General features: G+C 60.0%; 1 protein-coding gene across 1 annotated transcript; it reads left to right on the top strand.

The window, feature by feature from the left end:
• Positions 1–611: 611 nt before the first annotated feature.
• On the top strand, positions 612–2,404 carry POU4F2 (POU class 4 homeobox 2; the record flags this gene model as incomplete). Its single annotated transcript, XM_084266678.1, has 2 exons — positions 612–926; positions 1,397–2,404. 2 exons carry the CDS (start codon positions 612–614, stop codon positions 2,336–2,338), a joined length of 1,257 nt encoding a protein of 418 aa, XP_084122804.1. The 3' UTR covers positions 2,339–2,404.
• Between the last annotated feature and the right edge of the window lie 8,826 nt (positions 2,405–11,230).

Here is an 11,230-nt window from a genome sequence, read left to right as displayed (position 1 = left end):
GGGAGGCGGCGGGAAGCGGCGGTGAGTGTGGGAGCACGCGTGGGCGTGGGCGCGGGGGTGGCGGGGGGCGGGCAGGGAGAGTCGGAGGAGGGGGCCGGGGCCGAGGAGGCAGGCGCGGAGGGCCCTTCCCGAGGAGTTGGGCTGTAGTGACAGGCGAGAGGGGAGGGGAGGGAGGGGAGAGAGTAAAACCCACCGGCGCGGCGGCGGGGAGGGCACTTCGCGAGAGGCGAGGGCCGGCGCCGGAGCGGAGGCGGCGGCGGCGGACGGCGGCGAGCGCCCGGGCGGAGGGCGGGCGGGCGGGCGGGCGGGAGGCAGCCCGCGCATCCCCCGCGTATCCCCCGCGCATCCCCGGCTCGCCGGAGCCGCCTCTCCCGGCCGCGTCCTCCCCGGCGGGGCTCGGGCAGCCGGCTGGGGGGCGAGTGGGATTTTTTTTTTCCTTTTTTTTTCTTTTCTTTTTTTTTTTCCTCCGGGGGGTGGGGGTACGGGGGGGGGGGGGCGGGGGACCGGGGCTCCTGTGGCTTTTCCGGGGGGTCCGGGCCCCCGGCCCCGTGCCCCTGCCCTCCTCCGGCAGCAGCCTGCCGGCGGGCCGGGCCGCAGCGGCGGCGAGAACCATGATGATGTCCCTGAGCAGCAAGCAGCCCTTCGGCCTCCCCCACGGCGGCGGCGGCGGCAGCGGCGGCGGCGGCCTCCACGAAACCAAGTACTCGGCCCTGCACACCGCCTCGCCCTGCCCCTCCGCCGGCGCCGCCGCCCCCGCCACCAGCTCCCCCAGCAGCACCGGCACCGGCGGCTCCGCCGGACGCGGCTCCGGCTCCGGTCCCGGCTCCGGCTCTGGCAGCGGCGCCTCCAGCTCCGGCTCGGGCTCCGGTCCCGGCGGCGGCGGCGGCACGGAGGCGATGCGGCGGGCCTGCCTGCCCGCCCCTCCGGTAGGTGCCCGCCGCCCGCCGCCCCGCTTTAAGGGGAGCCCCTCGGCGGCCCCCCGGATCCGCCTGATGATTTTTTCATGGCCGCGCAGCAAATCACCCGGCGCCGCCGGGCGCTCGCCCAACTTATGCATGCGGCGGCTCTTGCCGCCCGTATTAATTTTTATGACCTGGGATGCTGCGTGCGGCTGGTGCGTGTGTCCGTCCGTCCGTCCGTCCGCCCGCCGCCGGCTGCCTCTGTGCGAGCGGCTGCGCGCCGCGCCCGCTCCATCGCCCCGCTCGCTCCCTTTTCCTCTCCTCTCCCCTCTCCTCTCTTCTCCTCTCTTCTCTCCTCTCTCCCCCCCCTCCACCCCCCTCCCCTTCTCCAGGATTTCTCTTTTAACATGCTGGGAAGGTTTTAGTGGCACGGCGGAGTGCGCGGGGAGGCGAATTCCCTGCTGAGCGTTATGTGTGCCTTCTATTTGCAATTGCAGAGCAATATATTCGGCGGTCTGGACGAGAGCCTGCTGGCCCGCGCCGAAGCCCTGGCAGCGGTGGACATCGTCTCCCCGAGCAAGAGCCACCACCATCACCCGCCGCACCACAGCCCCTTCAAGCCGGACGCCACCTACCACACCATGAACACCATCCCCTGCACCTCGGCCGCCTCCTCCTCCTCGGTGCCCATCTCCCACCCGTCCGCCCTGTCGGGCACCCACCACCACCATCACCACCACCACCACCACCACCACCAGCCCCACCAGGCGCTGGAGGGGGAACTGTTGGAGCACCTGACGCCGGGGCTGGCGCTGGGAGCCATGGCGGCCCCCGACGGCGCCGTGGTCTCCACGCCGGGCCACGCTCCCCACATGGCCGGCATGAACCCCATGCACCCGGCGGCGCTGGGCATGGCCCACGCCCACGGGCTGCCGGCGCACATGGGCTGCATGAGCGACGTGGACGCCGACCCCCGCGACTTGGAGGCCTTCGCCGAGCGCTTCAAGCAGCGCCGCATCAAGCTGGGGGTGACCCAGGCCGACGTGGGCTCGGCGCTGGCCAACCTGAAGATCCCGGGGGTGGGCTCCCTCAGCCAGAGCACCATCTGCCGCTTCGAGTCGCTCACCCTCTCCCACAACAACATGATCGCCCTCAAGCCCATCCTGCAGGCCTGGCTGGAGGAGGCCGAGAAGTCCCACCGCGAGAAGCTGGCCAAACCCGAGCTCTTCAGCGGCGCGGAGAAGAAGCGCAAGCGGACCTCCATCGCCGCCCCCGAGAAGCGGTCGCTGGAGGCCTACTTCGCCCTCCAGCCCCGGCCGTCCTCCGAGAAGATCGCCGCGATCGCCGAGAAGCTGGACCTCAAGAAAAACGTGGTCCGCGTCTGGTTCTGCAACCAGCGCCAGAAGCAGAAGCGCATGAAGTACTCGGCCGGCATCTGAGCCGGCAAGCGGAAGAGAATCAACAGATCATCCTCATCATCCTCATCATCATCATCACCATCGCCGCAACAAAAGAAAATTCAAATTAAACCAACAACAACGACAGGGAAAAGGAAAAAAAAAAAACAACAAAAAGAAAGAAAAAAAAGGGAAAGGAGGAACACACAACCCCCCCCCTACACATCACCACACACACCCCGCCCGCCCCGCGCCCAACTTTCGGGGGGGAACTTCCCCGCGGAGCCGCCGCCCGGACCCGCCCCGGCAAGTACCGCTGGTTTTTATTCTTAACAGACCTGGCCCGGGTGCCAGCGCGGAAGGTGCCCTCCCTTCGCAGCGGCGTGCCCGCCTCGGCACGGCTGCTTCTTCCTCGGGACCCAAACTTGAATCTAGAGTTGAGGCTTGCGAGAGACGTCTCAAAAGTATTTTGATTTAAATAATAATAATAATAATAGTGATTAAAAATTAAAAAAAAAACAGATGGCAGGTTTTTCTGCATTTACACTGCGTATTATAAATATATAAATATATATATATTTTTACTGTGGTTATTATCCTTTTCCTTCTCTTGAAGTTATAACGCTTAGGGAAAGAGCTGATCCTGCTGTGTTCACTGGTCTTCAAAAGCTATTATTAGATTACTGCCAAACAACCCCTTGTAAATTATTAATTTATCTCTCTAGCAACTTCATTTTGTGCTCATTCTAATTAATTACACCTCTTTTAATCTAAGTCTTGATAAAAGTAAAAAAAAAATATGGATAGTGAGAATCAAATATTTTGTGTTGGTAGGGTTTATGAACGTGAGCATTTATCTTCTTCTTCTTCTGAACGTCCTTTTTGGCCATCTGTAAATTGTCACCTGAACCTAAGGTATTTCTCTGGCGAGTATTCCTATTCGTACGGCGTCGGCACCCTATAGTAGATGTCCTACATTATTTGTGTAGCCTGATTCACTGTCCGAGGTATTTGTTTACCGCGTTACATATTTAATGGGGATTCCCATATTGTCCCCACCACACGCTGCTCCCGAAGAGAGAAAGGATGTGGCCGCGTAGGTGACAGCGGTGGGGGGGGGTGTTGGTGGGGTTGTTGGGGGGGGGTGGTGGTGGTGGGGGTGCAGGTTGTCTCTTCGGGTCTCTTGCCAGCACAATATCCGTCTTTCTCGAGTTCGAAGCTGTATCGCGACGGTGTTCAGACCGGCTCGGTTATTTATCTATTTATTTGTCCGACTGCTTATTTGTTTGTTTATTTATTTATTTATTTGCTCGGCTATTTATTACCTTTGATTGCAAGACTTTTCCAGGGAGGAAAGTGGTGTCCCGTATCCCCCTCCCCTCCCCGCCTCCCCCCTTTTATTATTTTTTTTCCAGAGGTCTGTTTGTAGAAAAGCCAAATTTAAATTTGTAGGGAAGGGAGCGAGCAAGGCTGCACTGCTTGTAAATTCACAGACGGTTTGGTACATTTCTTTTGGAGCAACAACAATAAAACAGGGGTACTCGGTTGGGTACCTGTATGTATTGTAAATATTTCATTGGCGTTGACGCACATATAGATATATTCTTACAGATTCCGCTGTATCGCTGTTCTATTCGAGGCTGTTTGAAGTCTTAAGTTCTGTACATGACCCGATTTCGTTGGTTTGGGTTCGGGTTTTTGTTTTGGGGATTTTTTTTTTATTTTATTTTTAATTATTTTGGTTTAATAAGCGGTTTATTTATTCTAGTAATGTACCGAGTTATTTTGAAATGTTGTTAAATCGTCTTTCATTAAAAAAAAAAGAAAAAAAGGATTTTAACGTTTTATTGGCAAAGCGCGTTTGCTGCTTCTTGTTTCCCCACCGCCAGCTCAACGCCGCCTCCGGGGCTCGGGATGCGCCCCAACCCCGCGGTGAGGGGCGGGGGGGGGTGTGTGTGTGTGTGGGTGGGGGTGTTGCATCCCCCCCCCCCCGCCCATCCGCGGCAGCGCGGTGCTACCCGGCGTGCGGCATCGCCTGCGAGGGAGGGCAGGAGGTGGAGGTGGGGGGTGTCCGGCTGCGGCCCCCCGGGGCCGGGGTAGGGGGGGGCAGGCGGCCAGGGGGTAGAGGAGCTACGGGTTCAGCACCACAGACAGCTCCGCGCCGCTCCGCGCCCCGCCCGGCTCCTGCGGGTGCCCGTGTGCGCGGCTGTGATTGTGCGGGAGGGATGAGGGGTGTTGGGGGTGCGCTGCCCGAGCCTCGCTGCCTCCCAGCGAGGGAGAGTCAAAGGTGCCACGCACGCACACGGGGGGAAAACAGAAATTAAAAAGGGGGGGAAAAAGGACGAAAAAAAAAGTGATTTCCCCGCGCGGCGCTCACAAAAGCCGGGGAAACCCGACGGCGGCGGGCGGGGGGAGAAGGGGGGAGAGGAGATCATACACGAACGCTATTAAATATTCATATTTCCGCCCAGCCACCAGCTCCAGCTGCATCTTCAAAGCCGCCCGGGCACTCCGAGGGTTGCCGGCCTGCTGGCACGGCCGGGGCGGTGGCTCCGCGGGAGCTGAGGGGCGCGGAGGCAGCGCCTCCTCCTCCCTGGCCCGGCCGGCACAGGCGGTGTCCCCCCGCCCCGCTCCCGGCCCCGGCGTGGCCAACCCTTCCTTGCCGCCTCCGTTACCCTCACTGCTGCCGCAACGGTACTGTACAGCCCCGCGGGCGCGCAGCGCGGCTTGGCTCCTCTGCGGGAGCAGGGCGGCTTTTGGGGAGCGGGTGGCACGCTCCTTGCACGTTACCCGCGCACACTTGCGCGTCCCTGCGCATCTTACCAACAGGGCAACCGCTGAGGTTGCGCGTCGCTGCCCTCCCCTCCCTCCCTGCCGAGACCTCTCCCCGCGGGGAAATGCATCCATCCCCCCACCCCCTCTTCCTGCGCAACCACCGCGGGCGCGGGGGTCGTTTTAAGAAGCTAAGGGAGGGCAGGAAGGGGGCGGAAAGCGGCGGGTTGGGGGGCCTGGGCGAGCCAGGCCGGCGAGGGCAGGGGTCAGTGGGACCCCTAAAAGCAGTAGGGACCCGTCCCCCTCCCAAACCGTGGGTAGGCGCAGCAGCAGGCTGCGAACAGCCCCCGAACTGCCGCTTCGCCCTCTTAAATGAGCCATTCACTTAAAGGCTATTACGGGCGAATTAATAAATTACACAGCGAATTATTAAATCCAGATAATTACAAGGAATAAGTAAGTAATCATTAGTTATCTCAGCTAATTACTGTGGGTCAGAGCGAGCGAGAATGTGAAATCCTCCTCGGGAATTGAAATTAACTTTGCACAGTGAGTCTCTCTGCTTGACATCCCCAGTCTGTAGGCACATGGCAGCTCCCCTGTGAGCTCGGCTTTCTATTTAACTTGGAGAGAATGGAAATAAAATTAAGTGGCGATGTGATAATAGGAAGCTGCTTAGAAAGCAAACGCGGTGGGTTTTGGTTGGGGTTTTTTTTTTTTTACCTTTTAGTGCCTGGAGATAAACCTCTCTCTCTAGTTTCCCGAATTAAAAACCTGGGGAAATTAGTCGACTTTACCCGGTACCTGCCTGTCCCACACACGCCAGGTTATTAGCAAACGAAAAGGAACGAAAGAGCCGGGGGGGAGGGGAAGGGGCAGAAGCACCTGGTGCTCCGAGGGACTCGGGGTAGGTACCCGGGCAGCCCCGCTGCTGCTGCCGCCTGGCACCGCCGCCCGGGCCGGGGAGGTCTGAGGCACCAGCGGCTTTGTTTTGGGAGACAATAAGCTGCCGAGCCCTAACGAGGGTTCTTGTCTCTTCCGTTTATCTTTCTCTAGAGCTGTCCAAGAGCTAATGTCGTTCCCCCCTCCTACCCCAACCCGCTCCCCCATCACCCCCCCCCCCCCCCATCTATAACATCACTTCCCGTCTTTCCTTCACGTGCATCTTTTGTAAACAGCGGGTCTATAGGTGGAGACGCTGCCCTCGCCGGACCTCGCCCGCATTAAAACAACAACAACAACAACAACTGCTGTGCGTGCACGGCGAGGAAAAAGATCCAGGCTTCTTTGCCTTTATCAATTGCAATTAGGTGGACAGTCTTTCCCCCCCCCCCTCTTCCCTTGCTTCAGTCTGGGATGATAATTAAAATTTAATGAAGCCTGGGAGTAGCAGAGCCCTGTCTGGGGACTGTGGAATAGAATATTTTAACTGTACATTTACACCAAGTGTCTGGCTTCAAAGACGTGACTGCTTTTAATCTCGAATTAGAAAACCACAGACCTGAAATTAAGTATTAGCCACCCTCGGCTCCCCTTCCTTCCCGCCACGGTGTCACGCCTGTGTTTTCCTGCCTTTGCCCCACGACACGCACAGCCCCGCGTCTCGGGTCTCCAATTACACTCGCGTTAATAATAGATGGCTTTGAGAGGGTGCGGGGTTTTTTTCCTTTCCTTTTTTTTTTTTTTTAAATAGGGTTAATGCAATATTAATCGCTCGTAGCTGCTATAAGAACGCGCCGCGTTTTTCCCAGGAACAAATCGATGGATCGGGGCAGCGAGCGCGGAGCAAGGAGGAGGCGCAGCCCCGGGGCCGCCCGGGTGAGTACGGCCGCCGACGGGCCCCTCCGACCCCCCGCAACTCTCCCCCTCGCCGGCCAGCGGTCGCTGCACGGAAAGGTGCGGGGAAAGATTGGGGGGGAAAAGGGGCATAGCCGTTTTTTCTCCCCAAATTCCCTCTCAGGGGAGTCTGCTGGTCCGGGGGGTGGGGAGGCAGAGGGGGAGCCCCCCCGCCAAGCCGGAGGTTTCCCCCCCCGCAGCGCGGTGGTGGCAGACCCCATCAAGCCCCCACCCCCCGGGCTTCTAGGGTTGGGTTGAAGTCCTGGGGCGATGACCGTGGGGGAGGACAGTGGGACAACACTCTTTTCCCCCTGTTTTTGTTGTTGTTGTTGTTGTTTTGGCAGGTGAGAACCCCGCGCCCTCCCGGAGGAGGGAGCCCGGACCCCGGCGGCGCAGGGATGGGGGGAACCTGCCCTGGGGCTCGGCGCGCTCCGAAAAGGTAAAGGCGGGTTTGGGAAGGAGCAGGACACCCAGCCAGTAAGCGGGGAAGGAAAGGAAAGGAAAAAATAATCCCGGCCCACAAGCCAAAACATCCCCAAGAAAACTCCGTTGGTTCCCACGGCCGGCCGGGACCCTCCTCCCGCGGCGGGGGCGTTGCTGACCCGCTCTCAGGGCCTCTCCGTGGCAGGGGCATCCCGGAGGCCGGGCAGGGCCGGGGTTCGCCTCCGGCTTCGGGCAGGGCCGGCCTCTGAGGGCAGGAGTCGCGGCCGCTGTGCTGGGATCACGCATTCCTACCCCGGGGTAACAGCCAACACCTGGCACTTGTTCCCCTCCCAAATATTTAAGAGCAAGAGAAAAAAAAAAAAGAGAAGGGGGGGTGGGGGTGGAGAGGGGTTGGTGTCAAACCAAACAAAGCTCAAGACAACAAACGAAAACAGCGGAGGAAGAAAAAGAAGAGGGAAAAAAGGCGCTCTGAGGAGCTCCGGGCGGCAGCTGGGACAGCCCCGGGAGCGTGAGTGTGTGTGTGTGTGTGCAGGAGCCGGTGCCGCAGCTGGGCCCCGGCTCGGTGCTGCCCCAGCCCTCCGCGGCCGCGGGGACCGGCGCTGCCCGGCCGGTGCGGCTGGACTGGCCCCGATCCCCGCCAGCGTTCGGCACCGTCCTCCGCGGCGGGCGCGGCCGCTCCCTCCCCTCCATCAACCAGCTCAGGAGCGGGATGAGTCTTCGGCCTCCTCTTCTTCCTCCCGCCAGCATAAACATGCTTGGGCGGGAGCCCGTGGGGCCGGTGCCCTGTGTGCGGGCCGGGGTGAGGGGGAGCGTGTGTATGTGAGGTGGGGGACACGCAGGAGCAGTGGGAAGCCCCGCGCATCCCCGCGGTGTTTCCGCGGCGGGCGGGGCCGGGGACTGCGCGCCCCGTCCGGCTGCGGCACCGCTCAGCAGCGCGGCGGGGCTCGCCTCGCCTCGCCTCCCCGTTTATACAGAACAGGATCATTTACATAAAGTCCTTAAGGCAAATAACTGTTGGGGCTCTAATTTATATCTGATCGAAAATTAGCCGTCATTATGCGCTCCATTAGCAGCGTCTTTAATGTGCTTCTAAGCACCATTTGTCAAGCGGCTTGTTAATATCCTTCAAGTCTTTAAAGTTGAGAGCTCATTAAAGAGTGCGCTCTGTTATTGATGTAATTTAGATGAGTTTGGAAGAGCAAGTGCGCCGCGGACAACCTGGAGGAGCGGGGAGAAGCTGGGGCTCCCCCCGGGGCTGAGGGAGCTGCACCCTGGCCCGACGGCCCCTCACTCACCGTGGCGCCCGGCCCCGGCTTGGGGCAGCCCGGGACTGGCTTTGGCTGGGGCGCGGGACATCCCCCGGCAGCGGGGGGGTGTGTGGGGTGTGTGTGCCGGGGGGACCGTCTTTTGGCTGAGGCGGAGTCCCGCTGCTTAATGATGCGCAGACCCGATTCCGCCTCCGTCGGAAGCGCATAAAGGCCAATAAATTACCTCCGCTGCTTATCTGAAAATCCATCTATGCTGTCGGGTGGTTTGGTGGTTTCATCCCCCCTTCATCCTCCCCTCCGCGGCGGCCGCCCCGTGAGGGCGGACTGATGGGGAGCCTCCCCCGGATCCCCCCCCCCCACACCCCGGGGACTTCCCTCGGCCTTGCGTGGCGGCGGGTCCCGGCCGCCTCCGGAGACCTGCTCCGCCCCTCCCCGCCCGAAATCCTGCTGAGACCCAGGCGATAAGGAGGAAGTCCCGGCTGAGCTGTTCCCCCCCCCGCCCCAACCCCCCGCCGGAGCGGGGCGAAGCGCGGCGGGGGCTTGCGGGGAGGATCCTCCTCTGCGCCGCCGTCCCCGGGCTTCCCCCGGGCGAAAGCAATAAAGCGGGTAATTAGACTGCTAAAGACGGATGTAAATAACGGGGAGGAGGCGGCGGTGACATCCGGGCGGCGGGGCCGGCGCCCTCCGGGGAATGGACGCGGAGCTTTGCAGCGCCCGCCCCGAGGCCGTGGTGAGGGGCGCCCGCTGCTCCGGCGGAGCTCGGGCTGCGTTTGGGGCGGGAGTGGGGTGGGGGGGGGGGTGTGAGGGGGGTGGGGGGAAGAGAAGGGGTCGCCGGCAATTCCCCCCTGCAGGAGGGGGACACTGACCACGGATGGGAAAGGGCCCATTGGCCCCGGACCCCTCGAGAGCGTACGGATCAGGAGCTACAGCGGAGGGAGCTGCGGGCGAGGGGCACAGGTATCAGCAGCCTTTCAGACCCTGCCGCGACCGGGCAGGTGCCCGCACAACCCCCACCCCCCACCCTCCCCCGAGGGCCTCTGACCAGGTTTTTGCACAAGCCTGTGTCAAAGGCGTCTTTACCGCACTGCGCGGTCCCGGCGACACAGTGATACCCGTGGGAGCATCGAGCTCTTCTCCAGCCAGGAGCTGCGGAAGCAGCCACAGGGCTGCATCCAGCCCTGCCCACCTCTCGGGCAGCGAGCCCGGGGGCAGAGGGGTGTCTGTGATGATGGGGGTGCATACAGCCTCGGCTCCCACACAACAGCTGGCTGGCCCTGAAAGAGCTGGACACATCTTCTGCAGATCAGAGTCATCACTAGCAAGGTGAGCCCCCTCCAAGGGCCACCACCACTGTTCTGGTGCCAGATGCTCTCTAGGCAAAGGAAGAGAAGAATATCTTCAGGGTGATGAGCGAAAGCATCACCCCAAACATGAGACACAAAGAGCCGGCGGAAGGCCCCCAAGTTTGGCACGTTGGATGATACTTAGGGCCATGCTCATGGTTGCTGCCCCCAGGAACAAACAGGAGGGGTAGCACAGCACCACGCTGCAGTGCACATGGCTTGCGTGTGCTTTTCTTGTCCACTTGTGTGTGGTGTTCAGGGATTGAGACCTCTCAAGGTGTGCGTGGGCACACGTGTGTGGATTTGAGGAGAGCTCACAGAGGTGCAGAGCCCTTTCTTACCCATAGTCCAACTCGAAGCCCTCATAGCTTTTCTACTGCCTGTGCCACCAAGCTATTTTGGAGGGAAAGCTGTGGAAGTACGTTGAATAAATACAATATTGACAACAGACCTTTTTTTGTGTGTGTGTATTTTACAGGGAGATAGTTTTGTTTTTATTTAAAAAGCTATTAAAAATCATTGTGTCAAATAGCTGGGCAAGGCAGCACATGCCAGATGGGGAGGGAAAGCTGTGGGGAAGTCCCACGTTATGATGATGACATTTTATGGCAGCAGCGACTACAACTTTTAAGCAAGTGAAAAGCAGTTCAGCTCCTTCCCTTATTTTCTGGGCACAAAGGGTGGATGAGCAGCAGTGAACGAGCTGTGTACAGGTCCCATTCCTACCCTGGAATGGTTGTGAGTCTTGGGGGGAGGGGAGCTTCTGGCAGCTGCATCCTGGGCAGCATCCTCTGGGAAGGACCAGGAATCCCCGTGGTCCAAAGAAGAATGTGATGAGAAGGGCTTGTGCAAATCTTAGTATAATAAAAACCTCCATCCCACTGGTGCATGCAAACATCCAGTTACATACAATGGATGCTCTGGAAGAAGCCCCCAAACCAGACAGACATGCCTGGTTCTGCAATACACAAGTGTCACAGATCTCTGGTACTTAAATGCCTTACATGGTGATGCCTGCAAGAGCAGGGACGTTGCTGTGGTGGATGCCCACCTAGGAACCCCTTGCCAATTGCTGCAGCCCACCTGTGAGGGCTGGAGCACCCCTCTGCTCCCAGTACCTTACCCCCTAAATGCCTATTTCACTATTTCACTATTTCACTATTCATTTCAGCTTCCATCCATGGGCAGATACAAAGTGGGTGTCAGCAGTGGCTGGGGGTGGTGGACAGGCAATGTGTCTGGCCTCTCTGCCCAGATTAATCCCTTGTCTG

The sequence above is a fragment of the Gallinula chloropus genome (genome assembly GCF_964237585.1).
Source record: "Gallinula chloropus genome assembly, chromosome: 7".
Taxonomy (NCBI): Eukaryota; Metazoa; Chordata; class Aves; order Gruiformes; family Rallidae; genus Gallinula; species Gallinula chloropus.
Note: the sequence above shows the minus strand (reverse complement) of the source record. Positions and strands in the feature narration are given on the sequence as shown.